The following is an 18725-nucleotide window of genomic DNA, read 5'->3' on the forward strand; positions in this document are numbered from 1 at the left end:
AATTTTTTGGAATAGCTTGAAAAGGATAGGTATTACATCCTCTCTGAAAGTTTGGTAAAATACCCTGGAAAGCTGTCTGGTCCTGGGGTTTTATTCTTTGGGATGCTTTTGATTACAATAAACAAATGGTCTTAATCTCTTTGGAAAGATGAGTTCAATCTCTTGATTGAAAAGAGATTGAAAGATGGTTCAACCTCTTTCCTTGTGATTGGTCTATTCAGATTGTCTGTTTCTTCTTGACTCAGCTCTGGGAGGTTCTAAGAGTCTAAAAATTTATCCGTTTCCTCTAGGTTATCCATATTGTTGGCATAGTCTTTTGTAGTATTCTCTTATAACCTGTTGTATTTCTGTGGAGTCTGTTGTTATTTCTCCTCTTTCATTTCTGATTTTGTATATCTGAGCTTTCTCTCTTTTTTTCTTTGTAAGTCTGGTTAGGGGTTTGTCAATTTTGTTTATCTTCTCAAAGAACTAGCTCTTTGTTTCACCGATCCTTTCTACTGCCTTTTTTGATTCAATAGCATTTATTTCTCTCTGATTTTTATTATTTCTCTCCTTCTGCTGACTTTGGGCTTGGTTCTTTTTATAATTCAGTTAGGTGTAATTTGATATTGCTTATTTGGGATTTTTCTTGTTTGTTAAGGTGTGCCTGTATTGCGATGAATTTCCCTCTTAATATAGCTTTTGCTGCATCCCATATGAGTTGGTAGGGTATGTTATAATTTTCATTTGTCTCCAGATATTTTTTGATTTCTCCTTTAATTTCTTCAATGATCCATTGCTTGTTCAATAACATGTTGTTTAGTCTCCACATCTTTGTCCCTTTCTCAGCTCTTTTCTTGTAATTAGTTTCTAGCTTTATAGCATTATGATTGTTATTATTTCAATTTTTAAAAATTTATAGAGGCTTGCCTTGTTTCCCAACATATGGTCTATCTTTGAGAATGTTCCATGTGCACTTGAGAAGAATGTGTATTCTGCTGTTTTTGGTTGGAGTGTTCTATATATGTCTTTTAAGTCCAACTGGTTTAGCTTTTAATTCCACTGTTTCCTTGTTGATTTTCTGTCTGGATGATCTAGCCATTGATGTGAGTGGGGTGTTGAGGTCCCCTACTATTATTGCGTTATTTTTTTTTTTTTAAAGATTTTATTTTTTCCTTTTTCTCCCCAAAGCCCCCCCAGTACATAGTTGTGTACTCTTCGTTGTGGGTTCTTCTAGTTGTGGCATGTGGGACGCTGCCTCAGCGTGGTCTGATGAGCAGTGCCATGTCCGCGCCCAGGATTCGAACCAACGAAACACTGGGCCGCCTGCAGCGGACTGCGCGAACTTAACCACTTGGCCACGGGGCCAGCCCCTTATTGCGTTATTTTTAATATCTTCTTTTAGGTTTGTTAATAGTTGCTTTATGAACTTTGGTGCTTCTGTGTTGGGTGCACAGATATTTATAAGCATTATTTCTTCTTGATGGAGTGTCCCTTTGATCATTATATACTGCCCCTCCTTGTCTCTCTTTACCGGCCTTATCTTGAAGTCTAATTTGTCTGATAGAAGTATTGCGATATCAGCTTTCTTTTGTTTGCCATTAGCTTGGAGTATCATCTTCTACCCCTTCACTCTGAGCCTGTGTTTGTCAGTGGAGCTGAGGTGTGTTTCCTGGAGGCAGCAAATTGTTAGATCTTGTTCTGTAATCCATCTCACCACTCTTGTCTTTTTATTGGAGAATTCAATCCATTTATGTTTAGGGTGATTATTGATGTGTATTGATTAGTGAGGACTTAATGCTATCACTATATCACTTGTTTTCCGGTTTTCCTGCATTTCCTTTGTTTCTTGTCCTGTGTGTTTTGGTCTACTCACTGAATTATGTAGCTTTTTATGATGTGTTTCTTTGTTTTTTCCTTATTTATTTTTGTGTCTCTGTTCTGCTTTTTTGTTTAGTGGTTACCCTGAAGTTCATATTCAGAATCTTGTGTATAATATAGTCCATTTTCTGATGCCCTCTTATTTCCTTAGTCTAAACCAATTCAGTCCCTTTCCTCTTCCCCTCCTAAGTTGTTTTTCTCATATCTTATTCCAACTTGTGTTGTGAGTTTGTGACTAAAGTGACAAGATTGTCTTCTTTTTGGTTTTTTCCTTCCCTTTAGCCTAATCCTAGAGTTGAATATTTGCTATCCTATCCCGATTCTTCCTACCTATTTATCTCCTTACTCTGTGTTTTGCGACCCCTTTCTCCTTTTATTTCTTTTTCAGGTATGAGGGCCTTGAGGATTCCTTGTGGGAGGAGGTCTCGTGGACAGGAAGTCCCTTACCTTTTGTTTGTCTGGGAAAGATTTAATTTCTCCCTCATATCTGAAGGATATTTTTGCTGGATAGAGTATTCTTGGCTGAAGATTCTTGTCTTTTAAAGATTTGAATATGTCATTCCATTCTCTCCTAGCTTGTAAGGTTTCTGCCGAGAAATCTGCTGAAAGCCTGACAGGGGTTCCTTTGTAGGTTATTTTCTTCTGCCTTGCTGCCCAGAGTATTCTTTCTTTGTCATTCATTTTTGCCAGTTTTACTACTATATGCCTTGCAGTAGGTCTTTTTACATTGACAAATCTAGGATATCTGGAAGCTTCTTCCACACGTATTTCCCCCTCTTTCCCTAGATTTGGGAAGTTCTCTGTTATTATTTCTTTGAACATGCTTTCTGCTCCATTCTCATTCTCTTCACCTTGAATACCTGTAATTCTTATGTTGCATTTTCTCATTGAGTCGGATATTTCTCGGAGACTTTCTTCATTTCTTTTTAGTCTTAGTTGTCTCTCCTCCTCTATTTGGAGCATTTCCACATGTCTATCTTCGATTATGCTGATATGCTCTTCTATGATGTCCACTCAAGCACTCAGGGAATCCGTATTTTGTTTTATCTCTTCCATTGTGTCTTTCATCTCTAATTTCCGACTGATTCTTCTTTATAGTTTCAATCTCTTTTGTGAAGTAGCTCCTGAACTCAGTGAATTCTCTACATTCTCTTTTACCTCATTTTTTTGATGATAGCTATTTTGAATTCATTGTCATTTAGCTTACATATTTCTGGGTTCTCAGGACTGAGTTCTGGGTGCTTGTCGTTTTCTCTTTGGTCTGGAGATTTGATGTAGTGTCTCATGTTGGAAGGTCAGCTCTTTCTCATTATGATATTATTCAGTTGCAGGTACAGCCTATCACCACTGGGTGGGGGTCAACAGCCACCCATTCTGAGCCCTCTGCCTTCAGCTGAGATCCCAGGGGCTGGAGCTGCACTGAGCGGGTGAGCGGTAGGGGTACTTTCTCCCATGTGCATTCCAGGATTTCTTGATCAGCTCTCACTCTGTGGTCTCCTGGAGTCTTGGCTTGACAAGGTCCCCCCATGCGAAAGCTTTCTCCCCATTACAGGGCTTCCCTATAGGCTCCAAGGGCCCGTGGGAGTCCTGGGTGATCCCATGAATGAGGGACCCCTCCCCTGCTCCTTCCCTCTCAGAGCCTCCCACAGCTACCACAGTCTTTAGGGGAGGGAGCCAAGTTCTCTCTTACCCCATTCCAGCTCCTCTGAGGGGGGTTCCAGTCTCTCCGCCCTCCGTTGTGTGGCTGCATGTCTCTCCAAGGTTTCTGTGTTGTTAAGATGTCTTCTGTTGGACTATGGATGTCCCTTTTTGTTGTATGTTGGAGGGGAGAGAGTCCCAGGCAAGTTCATTCCACCATGATGCTGACTCATCAGTGGTATTTTTTAAAAACACAGATGCCCCAGACCTACATTTTCAGATACTGATTCAGTATATCTGGTTTGAGTCCAGGCAAGTGTATTTTGAAAAAAGCTCCACATATGATTCTGGTACATGGCCAGTGTTAAAAACTATTGGTTTAAACTATTGAAAATTTTAAAAAGGAAGCCATAAATTAAAACTCTTCCTTTAAATGAGTTATTGTGGCAAAGATCACTAACTGGAGAAATTCACTAGGATCAGAATCTATCAGATTTTACATCAAGGTACCCTACATCCTAGGAGTTTGGAAGAGAAGTCCAACATATTAAAATGACTCAAGCAACTTCTTTGCCTTATCTATGAAACTGCAGTATTAGCTCTTAATGTGTTAGGACACAACAAATTGTTTCCAATTTACATATTTATGTAATACTATTCTATTCACATAAACTGTTATATATACTATCATAGTATAAATACTGATGTCCAAAAGCAGATATCATTACATACCTCTTTCTTGTCTTCTTCTTGATCTACTCCAGACTGAAGTGCCAGTGGAGTTTGGAATTCAGTGTTCAATCCTGATTGATATTCATCATAAACCTGTTAGAATGTCCAGTCACACAAAATGAAAAACTGCCAACAGCTAGCCCCATGCATGCTTTTGATATTTTCATCTATTGATTCTTTTTTCCTGTAACCCTGAGCTCAACTGGATTAAAAAAACAAAAAAAAACCAATAGAATAAAATCCAAAAAGAATGAAAGAGAGCAGTTTTGAAGAAATTAACCAAATAAAAAACAATAAACCAAAGAACAAGATTCAGGTCAAAAACATGGATGAACTAATAACAAATCAAAATGTTCAGAATGAAACTTCTCCTAAAGTGAAACTGCTCTATCATGAGTGCTTGGGATTGAATCCAGGATAAAAAGCCAGATCCCTTAATATCTCAAATCTAGACTCAGTTTCAACTTATACAACTCTCTTGATGGGTGTGAGTCCAGAGAATAAAAGCCCGAAAGTATTATAACAATCAACTGATATGGCAGGGAGGAAACTGGAGGTAATTTCCCATATTACTAAGAAAGCCTTATGAAATAACTTGGTATACCTACTCGGACATTATACGAGTCAAATTATGATCTCTAACTTTTATAAATAAAAGCTTAAAATTAATTTTATCTGTTTAGCTTAAACGTTATTTATCTCTCAGCAATGCTGCAGGATACAAGATCACTATATAACAAGCAATTGTATTTCTAGATACTTGAAATGAACAATCTGAAAATGAAATTAAGGGAAAAATCCATTTATAATACCATCAAAAAATACTTAGGAATAAATTTAACAAAGGAAGTATAAATTTTATACTCTGAAACTTAAAAAACATTGTTGAAAGAAATTAAAGATGATCTAAATGAACAGAAAGTTATCTCAAGTTCAGAACTGGAAGACTTAATATTATTAAGACAGCAGTACTCCCCAAATTTGATCAACAGTTTTAATACAATTTCCATCAAAATTTCAGCTGACTTCTTTGTAGAAGGCGACAAGGTGATCCTTAAATTCATACGAAAATGCAAGGGACCCAGAATAGCTCAGACGATCTTGAAACAGAAGAGCAAAGTTGGAGGATTCACTCTTCCCGATTTCAAAACTTAGTACAAAGCTAGAGGAATCAAGACAGTGTGACATTGGCCTAAGAATAGACATATACATCAATGGAATAGAACTCAGTTCTGAAATAAATCCTTATATTTACAATCAATTGATTATTAACAAGAGTGCCATGAGAATTCAATGGGCAATATAGTCTTTTCAACAAATGGTGTTGGTACAACTGAATATCCACATGCAGAAGAATGAAGTTAGACCCCTACCTAACACCATATGAGAAAATTAACTCAAAGAGGATTACAGACCTAAATGTAGGAGATATAAAACTCTTAAGAGAATAAATCTTCATGACCTTGGATTAGGTTTCTTAGATATGACATCAAAGCACAAACAACAAAAGAAGTAGATAATTTAGACTTCATTAAAATTAAAAACTTCCGTGCTACAAAGCAAGCCATAAAGAAAGTAAAAAGACAGGGGCTGGCCCCGTGGCCGAGTGGTTGGGTTCGCGCGCTCCGCTGCAAGCGGCCCAGTGTTTCGTTGGTTTGGATCCTGGGCGCGGACATGGCACTGCTCGTCAGGCCATGCTGAGGTGGCGTCCCACATGCCACAACTAGAAGGACCCACAACGAAGAATATACAACTATGTGCTGGGGGGGCTTTGGGGAGAAAAAGGAAAAAATAAAATCTTTAAAAAAAAAAAAAAGTAAAAAGACAATCCACAGAATAGGAAAAAACATTTGCAAATCATATAACTAATAGGGGACATGTATGTAGAATATATTATGAGTTCTCACATAACTCAATAATCAAAAGACAATCCAATTATAAATTGGGCAGAGGATCTAACAGATAGGTTTCCAAAGAAGATATGCAAATGGCCAATAAGCACATGCAAAGAGGCTCACCATTAACCATCAGGAAAATATAAATCAAAATTACAATGAAATACCACTTCACACCCATTAAGATAGCTATAATTAAAAAGATGGATAATAATAAGTGTTGGTGTGGACGTGGAGAAATTAGAAACCTCATATACTACTGATGGGAACGAAAAATAGTGCAGCCACTTTGGAAACCAGTTTGGCAGTTCCTCAAAAGGTTAAGCATCGAGTTACCGTATGTCCCAACAATTCCACCCCTAGGTGTATACCCAAGAGAAATGAAAACATATATCCACAGAAAAACTTGTACACAGTTGTTCACAGTACCATTATTCTTCATAGCCAAGAAGTAGAAACAATCCAAACGTCCATCAACTGAAAAATGGATAAAATGTGCCATATGCATAAAATGCAATATTATCCAACGAACAGGAATGAAGTACTGCTATATGCTACAAAGTCAATGAACTTGGAAAACATGCTAAGTGAAGAAGCCAGTCACAAAAGGCCATATTGCATGATATCATTAATATGAAATGTCCAGAATAGGCAAGTCTACAGAAACAGAAATCAGTGGTTGCCAAGGGCTGGGGGTGGGGATGAGGGGGGAAAAGGGAGTGGCTGCTAATGGGTACAGGAGTTTTTGGGGATGATGAAAATGTTCTAAAATTGATTGTGACGATGTTTGCACAACCCTTTGAATATACTAAAAAACTGAATTGTACCCTTTAAATGGATTAATTGTATGGTATGTAAATTATAGGAAATCCTCATTATTCACATATTCCTTATTTGTAAATTGGCCTAGTTGCTAAAATTTGTAATTGCCAAATCAATACTCTTGGTGCTTTTGCGGTCATTTGCAGACTTGCACAGAGTTATGAAAAATCTGAGTTGCCAGATGAGCACGTTGTTAGCTGAGGTTGAACAAGGTGATGCTCTGCCTTTGTTTCATACTTCACACTGTAAACAAGTATCCTTTTCAAGTTTTACTTAGTGCCAAGTTTTCTGCATTGTTGTGCTTTTTGTTGGTGATTTCATTGTTTATAACGGCCCTTAAGCACAGTGCTGTAGTACTATCTAGTATTTCCAAGTATAAGAAGGCTGTGATGTGCCTTATAGAGAAAATAATGTATTAGATAAGCTTCATTCAGACAAGAGCTACAGTGCCGCTGGCCCTAAGTTCAATGTTAATGAATCAACAACATATATTAAATAAGGTGTCTTTAAACATAAAGACACATAAAGCAAGGTTATATATTGATTAGTTGACCAAAATGTGGTCAGAGGTTCACAGGAACCTACCTCTGTTTCTCCCCTAGGAGCAATGGTTTGGTTCAGATTTGGTTCAGTGTACTTTTACTACAACAACAATGAAATTATTTTCTCCCTTCAAAAACATTAAAAAACCAACTTCCAGCACTGATGAAGGAATTACCCCACTATGTCTCTCTCTCTCTCACTAACTGTAACTAAAAATTCTAGGAAATGCAGCCCATGGGATCTGGAGAGTGTAGGGAGGGGGTGGGTATCTTGAAAGAAGAGTGAGCTAGAAAAGTAGGTCCCTTAATCCTGTGTATGAACTGGCACATATCCCAGAACCACCCCTGAACCATGTGTGCATGAAACAGACCTAAAAGAATACAATAAAAGCTTTGAGAACGGAACTAACACTGGACCCACTGTTCACAGAAAGTGAAAAAGAACTTATAGGCTGAACTTAATCAGGTTGATTGCCTGCTAAAACAAACAAAAAAGATGCAACATTCTTCAGAGAATTTTAACAGAAACCAGAGTCTCACAATATAATATTCAAAACGGGACCCAGAAGAAAAGGTGGCAAGAGAATCCAGAATATAGGTCCAAAGAGAGACAACTTTTCCTCTGACAGTAGGAATAGGCTAAGAATGGCAAAAAAGTTAATGGTTGAAATAGTTATTGTGTGATGGCTTCCATTTTCTTTATGAAAGTCTGAGAGTATGGGAATATGCAAGAACTTTAAGAAGTGTTTAAGGTTGAGAATTATCAGTGTGGGCCATGAGAGGGGCGCTGACAAAAGGCAAATAAGAAAAATGCTAAGCAGCACCGTGGACCCAGCTGTGATCATAAATCTTAAGCATGAATGTGGTGTAAGTCTACACTATTAAAGTGTTTTCTCCAATAAGGCTGGATTACTTGGGAGCCTAAGAGAAAACACTGATCCCAGGTCGAGGATTTTCAGGGCTAGTGTGGCAGAAGGACAAGAAGAGGTTCCGACCACCAACGCTGCACCCTCAATTGAAAGTAAGGGCTAGGTACACCTCTTCCACGCTCAGTTAATGCCATATACCACTAATTACGTTGCTTCATAATTATCTGCTTATGTGTCAGTCTCTCTTCTTTAGACTGTCAGTGCTGTGTCTTGTTCATAGTTGTATCTCTGATATTTAGTATCTAAATAATGGCTAACACCTAACAAGTGCTCAATAAATGTTTGATTGATTGACTAATTCATTCAAAACATATTTAGCAAGAGACTACCAGGTACCAGCACTGTGCTAAAGGCTGTCCATACACTGGCAACCAAAATAGGCATGGTGCTTCTCCTCATGAAGCTTACAGATTAGTGGGAAATGTGTTAAACATTATAAAGGAAACTGGACTCTCTCTTGCTAACTGAGGCCTAAATTTTCTGTTGACCCCACATCAATTTTAGAAGAAATGAAAACTTGAATAATACATATGTAACCAGTAATCCTTAACTTGTGACATTTTGTTTTGCAACTGACCTTTTACCAATGTTCCTATTATGCTGATCAAGATAAAGACAGACTGACACCAGTGGTCAGACCACCAGACCATGTCTGCAGACCCTGTTTTTTGTTAACAGTCACTAGGGAATTTGGACTGAAGCCAACATCCTGCTGTTTCAGCCCATATAATCTTTTCCCTACCCTTTTTTGGAACACCCACTCAAGATCTCCATGGATTGGTACTTCCCTAGCCTGCAGACTGTAAGTGGACAAAATAAAATTCAACTTTCCTTGAACGTCTGACTCAGTGTTTTCTTCCAGGTTTAACATATTTGGTGTCAGAAGTGGGATCTGTGACCCTCCTCTTCTCCTGTGGCCGCCTCAAACCAAAGCAAGGCACCTGCAAGAGCCTGTTGTGCTCAGCTGTGTTCTAGGCAGCTCTGAGAGATTTCTCAGGTAAAGAGTCCATGGTCTGAACCTCCTGCCTTGGTCAAGGTTTGAGACTGCTTCCTCCAGAAAAAAAGCCTTTTCATTTTCAGTCATAGGGAAGCTTACAAATTTTTAGGGCACTGAAAGGACGTCTTCAAAGGTGAGTGCCATAGGGAACCCCTACTCTAGTCTTCTCTGGCAGAAATATCTCCTTCAGGTACTCCAGTCGGATACATGTATAAGAAATATAGAAAAGTCAGCTGTAGATGGCTGGATCTTTTGACCAAGATAACTCAGGATGATTTAAAATTACAATGGCCATGGGGCAGGCCCTGTGGCACAGTGGTTAAGTTTGCACATTCTGCTTTGGCAGCCAGGGGTTCGCCGGTTCAAATCCCAGGTGCGGATATGGCACCGCTTGGCAAGCCATGCTGTGGTAGGTGTCCCACATGTAAAGTAGAGGAAGATGGGCACAGATTTAGCTCAGGGCCAGTCTTCCTCAGCAAAAAGAGGAGGATTGGCAGCAGATCTTAGCTCAGGGCTAATCTTCCCCCCAAAAATAAGTAAATAAAAAATAAAAAATAAAATAAATAAAATTATAATGGCCTCAATGGGGCTCTTTTGAAATCCCTAAATTGCTTTACTTGCGCACACAATTGGAGCAACGAAAATACAGAACTTCTCAAAAACAAACAGAAGCTTATTTTGGTTGGTATGGTGAAGCTTCCAAGTGGGATTATGAGGCTACTATTGCCTCCTTTAGAGAAAACAATTCCAAATTTAACAAGCGTTTAGTTAAATTAGAAAAAGATTCTAAAACTCACAAAAGTGAAACTAAACTGTCTCTAGAAGTTTCCCTCTCCTCTGAACCCTGAGCACGTGACTCTTCTGAGCCTTCTCTGCCTTCAACCCCTCCTCTTCTTTCTCCACTCTACCCTTCTCTTCCCTCTTCTTCTTCTACTGTCTGAGCTGCCTTTCTTTTCTGCCTCAGAAATTCTAAATCTTTCAGGTAATTCTAAAACTGCTTTAACAGTCTCTTTTAAAATCCAAATCACTGGAAATTATAACTGCCAGGATACTTATGCCCCTTGGACCAAATCTGAACTTTTGGCTCTGGTAAAGGACTTTCCAAATCCAAAAACTAATTCTCATGAATTTGAACACCATTTCAGCCTGATTATAAATGCTTAGCAGTCAGGCTTCTCCGACCTATACCAGCTTATACTTATGATAGTTGGAAATGTGGTACCGTGCAAATGGATGTTGGCAGTTTCTTGGAAAAGACCTTGAGACGATATTAAACTTGCAGGGGCCCAAGGATTTGATAAGGCTCAGAAACAAGCCACCTAACTGCTCAAGGTTCTACCCCAAATTTTTCCCCCTCAAGTAAAGTGGAAAGCCATCCAATGTTATGTATAGAAAAAGGACAAATCTGTCCTTGATTATTTCAACAGATTCGAAAAAAATTTCCAAAAAAATCAGGAATAAAAGAGCTAACTGATGAGACCCCAATATCTATTTAATTCCATTGCTATGGCAGGTCTCTCCGATGTGCCCAATACTCGGATTAAACAACATGATTTAAAGCTAAACAGCCTTGGGCCGGCCCAGTGGTGCAGCGGTTAAGTGCACACGTTCCACTTCTCAACGGCCCGGGGTTTGCTGGTTCGGATTCCGGGTGTGGACATGGCACCGCTTCGCAAAAGCCATGCTGTGGTAGGTGTCCCACGTATAAAATAGAGGAAGACGGGCATGGATGTTAGCTCAGGGCCAGTCTTCCTCAGCAAAAAGAGGAAGATTGGCAGTACTCAGCTCAGGGCTAATCTTCCTCAAAAAAAACCCAGCTAAACAGCCTAATGAATTAGCTTCACTAGTTAATCAATTATCTAAGACTTTAGAAAATGATAGAGGAAACAAGACAACCCGAGTCTTAGACTACCAAGAAAAGACTGCCAAACTTAGGACTTTACAACTAAAACAGTTTAAAAAGGGGGCCCCAAATCCTTCGGGACCCCAGAATTAAAAAGCTTGCTTCTTTTGCAAATGTACTGGACACTTTAAAAAGGACTGTCTAAAATATAAACAGTGGCTTGCACTCCATCCAGCCTGACAAGGCCCCTCAGCCGCCTCCTTCACAACAATAGGGCTGCTGTGGGGAATTACAGGGGACATTTCCCCTGTTAAAAGCAGACTAATTAGGGGAAATAGATACAAAAATTTGGGATGATTTAGTTCAAGCACTGGTTGATACTGAAGCCACCCTTCCTGTCCTCAACCCTGACACACTTTCCATGTCCTCTCCCCAGAATTCCGAATTTGTTCAAATGGTCGAGGTCAATAACAATCCTGTATCAGTACCTAAGTTTTTACCTATCCCCTTCCAATTAGGGCCTCTAGCAGGAAGCCACAGCTTCTTCCTTGTCTTGTCTGCTCTCATATAGCTCCTTGGGAGAGACTTTTTAGAAACCTATAAGGCTCATATCTCTTTCTCTCCAAAGGGAAAAATGATGCTTGAACTTTCCTCACCAGGAGATTATGCTATAGAAACAGTTCCCACTTAGATTTCCATCTATTCAGTAAGCCATGCTGACACTGTTCACCCAGTTACCCAAGAGATACCTGACAATTTATGGGCTCAGTCCAACACTGACATCAGACATAGTTATTCTGCTCCTCCTCTTAAGATTCAAATAAATCCTAATAAGCCCCTTCCTAACATTAAACACTATCCTTTAAACCCTGAAGCCCTTGCTGGCATACAGCCTATAATAGATGATACACAAAAGGGACGAATCACTCCCTGCACCAGTCCTTGTAACAACCCCATTTCACCAATCTGCAAACCCAATAATGGAGGATGGCAATTTGTTCAGGACCTTAGGGCCATTTATAACACAGTAATTCCCTGATACCCTGTGATTCCTGACCCTCATACTCTTTTGGCCCACGTTCCTCTCGATAGTCACATTTTACTGTTATTGACCTCTGTAGTGTCTTCTTTAGCACTGACCCTGACAGTCAATATCTTTTTTCCTTCACATGGAAAGAGCAACAGTACCCCTGGACTGTCCTTCCTGGAGGATGTACTGAAAGCGCCACATATTCTTCCCAAATTTTTAAGGCTGATTTGGCTAGCATCTCTTTCCCTTGCGAATTTACTTTGCTCCAATATGTGATTTACTTTTCTGCTCCCCTTCTCAGGAAGCCTGCCTTACTGATATCCTTCATTTGCTCCATGATTTTGTCTCTTAACAGCTACAAGGTTTCTAGGGAAAAACTTCAATTTCATTTAACTTCAGTTAAACTTTTCAGGACACCTCCTAATTCCAGAAGGCCTCAATCTTGACTTCTGCAAAGCATATTAGCTTTCCCTCTTCCCAAAAGACAACTCTCAGGAGTCCTCAGACACATGGGCTACTGTTGAACTTGCCTCCCTAATTTTTCTTCAATGTCTCAGCCACTTTATAATCTCCTTAAAAATTCCTCTCCTAACCCTATCCAATGGACCCCTGATGCTGAACAATCTTTTAAAGAAATCAAGACTCAATTAACTCTAGCCCTAACACTAGGACATCCTAATTATTATCTTCCCTTTCACCTGTTTACCCATGAACAGGCTGGAAATGGCTTTGGTGTTCTTATCCAGCCTCAAGGAGGACAAAGAAGACCTATTGATATTACAGCCAACAATCAGACCCTGTTGCTCAGGGACTTCCCCCTTGCCTCAAAGTGGTTGCTGCCATTTCAGTTCTCATTAAGGGTACAGAAAAAATTGTTATGGGATCCCCCTTTACCATTCATGCTCCTCATTCTATTGAATCTCTCCTTAACTCACAAAATTCTCAACATTTTTCTCCTAGCCATCTGACAAACTGAAATTCTTCTCCTCTCCTTGCCTCATTTAATTATTTCTCCCTGCAACCTACTTAACCCTGCTTCCCTACTCCCTCTCCACAACAAAAATCTCTCTCTTGACTGCATTACTTTGAGCAGCTTGTTACCTCAGTGAGATCTCCAAGCAACCACCATACCTGATGCTGATTATGAATGGTTCACTGATGGGTCCCACTTACAAGACCCTGCAGGGAATATTATGCAGGATATACAGTTGTCTCCTTAGCAGAAATTATTGAATCTGTCCCACTAGCTGACGCCAGATCTGCTCAACAGACCTAACTGCATGCACTTACTAGAGCTCGCAATTTGGCCAAAGACAAAATGCAAATATTTACAAAGACAGCTGATATGCTTTTGGGGTAGCATGCAACTTTGGCATGCTTTGGAAACAGAGAGGTTTTCTTACCTCGGCTGGATAAACTGTTAAAAACAAAAATTATGTTTTGGCATTGCTTGATGCCATTCAGGTCCCTAGAGGTGTAGCAATCATGAAAACTCAAGGTCACTCCTCAGGCCAAGATCAAGAGTCCTTGGGAAACAAAATGGCTGATATTGCTGCCAAGTCAGCTGCCTCCCAAAAGGTTGCTTCTATGCTCCCAACTCCCGTGTCTCTCTTTAGCCTCCAAATCTGGATTTGGATCAGACTTGCTTAAAGCACAAGCACTGTCTCTGGAGGAAGAAAGGAGGAAATGGGAAGGACGGGGATGTTACTTTGATTTTGACCAGCACCTTCGGAAGGGGCCCAATCAGCAGCTGGTTCTTCCACGGAGTCTTCAAAAGGAAATTTTAACCTTCATTCATGATCTGACCCATTGGAGCACTGATAAGATGATCCAATGGGCTAAACAATATACCTGGGGACCCTTACCTGCTGTTGTCCATCAGGTCTATCAGTTATATAAAATCTGTCCTCAGTATAATTCTGCTAAATCTGTACATGGAATACAGGGGCATTTTCCTCTTCCTGATGGTCCATTTGATGTATGGCAGACGGATTTTATTCAACTTCCCCCTTCTCAAGGTTATACTTATGTTTTAGTTCTTAGTGCATGTTTTCACATTGAGTTGAAGCCTTTCCATGCAGACAGGCCACTGCCACGGCAATAGCCAAAGTACTACTGGAACAAATTACTCCTACCTGGCGAGTTCCTCAAGAGCTTCATAGCAATCACAGTACCCATTTCACAGGACAAATTATTCAAAATATGTGTAAAATCTGGCCAATTTATCAGCATTTCAATTATGCATACCATCCTCAGTCCTCTGAACTCGTGGAGCACACTAATAGTAGCATTAAAACTCAACCAGCAAAAATCTGCTCAGCTTTTACTTTGCCATGGCCTAAAGCCTTGCCCCTGGTATTGCTCAACGCCCATTCAACTCTAACAGGTAAAAATAAACTTTCTCCTTTCAAGATCTTCACTGGTTGACTAATGCATTCGGAGAAGGACTCTTATCAGCCAACCCTCTTAAAGGGGGATCTTGTGCACAATTATACAGAACTGTCAAATCTCTTACAGGCCAATTCTAACTTTATAAGATTTCTTTAACAGTGTGCTGCCAGGAGATGAAGGCCACCCACATGATTGAAAGTCTGGTAACTTCGTATCCTAGAAAAGATGTCAATTAAAGAACTCCCTCCAGCCTTAGTGGAAGGGACCCTATTAGGTACTTTTAACCAACCCATGCACAGCTAAGTTACAAGGCATTGATTCACAGATACAAGTTTCTCATCTAAAAAAGGCTCCAGATCCTACTTCTAAATGGACTGCTGATCCTGTCACCGAGAAGAGACTGAAACCAACCAAAACCAGAGCACCCTCTCGTGGCCAGGAAGCAGACGACATCCGAGGTAGACAGCTCACCCAAGATGCGGGACTAGGCATTTATACCCTTCCCAGACATGTTTTGCCTAGCTATATTCTTTTCTTTATATTATTGTGGCCTTACAAGGAAAAACAATGCTATAGTATGTTCTCGCAGGTTTTGGCTTCGGCTGGATATTTAACTGAACACTGGATATGCCACTTCATTCCCTCTGGGTCGTTTATCTGGGAGTAATGATCTGTTGGTTACTCCTGTTACTAATTTTTCCTCTACATCCAAGTATAAGGTTACCTTCAAATCCAAACCACCTAATTTCAGTTATCAAGTTCAGTTGGTTCCTTCCGCTTTTTTCTTGACAAAGCCTCAATTTATTCCTCTTCCCATGCCCTCAGATAAACAAAATGACCCTGGCATCTACCCTTGTACCTTGTCAGTCATGGTACCATCTGGTGAGGATACTGTAAAAACTGTATCTTTTTCCCAGCCTATGTCCCTCCTATATTTAACATCTAAGAGATTCAACTGAACTGATAAAGATCGAGACACACCATGACGTACAAGGATAAGAAAGAAAAAACATAATCTCAAGGGTCACTCACACTTCTGTCTATTCATAAGTATACCAAAGGGAAACTCACTTTGCCTCTTTCTTATCCATGGTTTCAAAATCTAACCACCTTACTACTTGTAAATGCCTCTATAAAGTTTAAAGAAGGTACTGGAATTTTACCTGCTCCCTCTGGATATATCTATCTTTGTTTGTGGACACAGACGACAGGCATGGGGTTTTCCCTGCCTAGATTCCCAGTGTACGGAAGGCACCTGTTTGCTTGGGTATTTAACCATACCATTCATAATTTTACAATCTGACCCTTATTTTGCTTCTAGCTCTTCGAAAAAACGGTTCTGTCTATTGTAGATGATCTTCCTGATGACAATCTGCCGACTATGAAGAACAGGTACAGTCACTCTCAAGGGTGTGATTTACCAGGAGGAGTTAACCCTAGTGAAGGGGCCAGGTTAGGAAGAATATTGGGATCCTGTCTGGGATCAGTACAGCCTGGAATGAATTTTTCGGGGAAGTGGGAGAATTCCCCCCACCGCTTTTCCTTAAGGTTCTTGTGGCTGGTTAAATAATCAAAGAGGCAGGTTAGCAAGAGAAAATCAAACAAAATTTAACAGCATGTATACATGGGAAAAACCCAGAAGAAACTGAGTAACTCAGCCATCTGGCTAAGTCTGCCTGTTTAAGTATGCTCAGCTACAGACAAGGAGGACATTGGGGTTAAAGATCTGGGACTTCAAAGGGGAGGAAGACAATCTACATAGAGATGGAATGCAAATGTTTGTTAAACAGGTTTTGCTAGGCCCAAAAAATGGGTTTGTTGGTGTCCTTTTATCACACCTATTTTACATCCTACTATAGCTATCACATGATATGAGCTCCTTCCTGGAACAGGCCTTCTATGTTAAAGTCCTTCAGGCAGTTTTGGGGGGGAAGGTCGGATGTTCTTCCTGAGGCTTTTGAGCCTTTATTGTCTTCAGCTTGAAATAGTCTGCATAACATAGTGGCACATCTTGGGGCGGCCTGCCTGAATCCCATCAAATACATGATAAGAAACCTCTCCCAGACTATGAGAAGGATAGTTGGGTCTAAGCTCAACAAAAATCTTTAGATTCTCTGGCCCAGGTCATTGTGGATAATAGAATAGCTTTAGATTATTTGCTAGCTGCTCAAGGAGAAGCATGTATTGTGGCTAATACCTTCTGTTGTACTTGGATCAATACTTCTGCTCAGGTAGAACTAGAAACTTCTAAAATTTTAAAACTAGCCAAATCCTTAAAAGGTCAACCAGTTCCTGGATCCCTTAATTGGTTTCATTTCCCTTTTACCGACCTGTTCAGTTGGTTACCTGATGGTCTGGGTTCACTACTGTGCTCAGGTGTTCAGCTTGTCATAATAATAATAATTATATGCATGAGATTATGGATTATAATTAAAATAATAATGATGTGTGTCTCACACTGCTTACGCACCACACCTGCTCGAGTTACGCTAATGCAACCTGCTCGACTATGCCTAATGTTATATATACTGATGTATAATGAGATCCCTTCCTTCTTGAGAAAGTGCATAGAGGATTTGTCATAATTGTCTCTGATGCTTCTGACATAAGCAGAGAGGAAGTCCCATCATGAGGACTAGCGGCCATTCTGGCCTCAAAATGGGACAATTAATCTAATTAAGCCCCATAATCAATCATTTGCACTGCCTATAGACAGGTATCAATCGAAAGGGGTAAATATTAAATGTTATAAAAGAAACTGCACTTTCTCTTGCTAACTGAGGCCTAAATTCTTTTCTGTTGACCCCACGTCAGTTTCTCAGGAGAAATGGAAACTTGAGTAATGTATATGTAACCAGTAATCCTTAACTTGTGACATTGTGTTTTGCAACTGACCTTTTACCAATGTTCCTATTATGCTGATTAAGATAAAGACAAAGACAGACTGACGCCAGTGGTCAGACCACCAGACCATGTCTGCAGACCCTATTCTTCGTCAATGGTCATTTGGATTGAAGCCAACAACCTGCTGTTTCAGCCCATATAATCTTTTCCCTACCCTCCCTCTTTGGAACACCAACTCAAGACCTCCTTGATCACTGCTTCCCTACATCCCACAGACTGTAACTGGACGAAATAAACTTCAACTTCCCTTTAACCTCTGATTGTTAGTGTTTTCTTCCAGGTTAATTCATGTAAATAAAGAAATACTTACCAATTGTTTGCGTCCTGAGAAGGAAGCAAACAGAATGCGAAGAAAGAGAAAAGCAGAAGAGTGGAGACCTATTTTTGATAAGATGCTCAGAGCAGCCTTTTCTAAGGAGGTAAAATTTAAGTGGAAACCTGAAGGATGAAGAGAGATCAGCTTTGTGAAGAAAAAAAGGGGAGAATATCCAGGTAGACGAAAAAACATATGCAAAAGGCCTGAGGTAGGAAAGAGCCTTGCATACCTCAGGGTATACAAATGACAATATAGAATGAAACATGACAGTATACCCTTAGGCCAACCTCATAGACCCAAACTAAAAACCACAAAAGAGCTACAGTTTAGTCCTTAAAACCTCAGCCCAAATCCTACTTTCTCCCTTTATGCCTCCTTTTCTTTCTGCTCTATTAAAAGGGCCAAGAGGAAATTTCTCTTTATCTCTTTCATATAGCCTAACAATGCTGGCTGCCTGAAGGCTGTTTTTAAAATAACATAAAACTACAAGATAGAAATTACCCAGACACTGGTAAAATTCTAATGGGAATAAACCAGACTTCAGTTAAGTCATGGAAAAATCTTAGTAGACCAGGGTATTGTAACATTTGCTTGAAAAACTACAGATCTTAACTCAATACACCAAAACTCAGGCAATATAACCCTAACAAGCTCCAGCATGAACTCTGAATAGTTTATTTCTTGGTGATCCTTCCTATGCTCTACGAGCTTACTGATGTAGAGAGCTAGTCCTTGTCATTGGGTGGAAGATCCTCAGGCCCCCATCCCCTCAGAAACCACTCATTTCTTCCTCTCTCACACCATAAAGACAATGGCCACCATTTAT

General features: G+C 39.9%; 1 protein-coding gene across 2 annotated transcripts in view; it reads right to left on the reverse strand.

The window, feature by feature from the left end:
- The window catches only part of CCDC15 (coiled-coil domain containing 15), a 66499-nt gene that overhangs the window by 26533 nt on the left and 21241 nt on the right, over positions 1–18725 (reverse strand). For both annotated transcript variants that reach the window (XM_014848568.3, XM_044752196.2), the window contains one exon: positions 4231–4323. In XM_014848568.3, the coding sequence (XP_014704054.3) occupies positions 4231–4323 (93 nt within the window). The remainder of the gene's footprint in view (positions 1–4230; positions 4324–18725) is intronic.

The sequence above is a fragment of the Equus asinus genome, chromosome 20 (genome assembly GCF_041296235.1).
Source record: "Equus asinus isolate D_3611 breed Donkey chromosome 20, EquAss-T2T_v2, whole genome shotgun sequence".
In the NCBI taxonomy this organism is placed as follows: domain Eukaryota; kingdom Metazoa; phylum Chordata; class Mammalia; order Perissodactyla; family Equidae; genus Equus; species Equus asinus.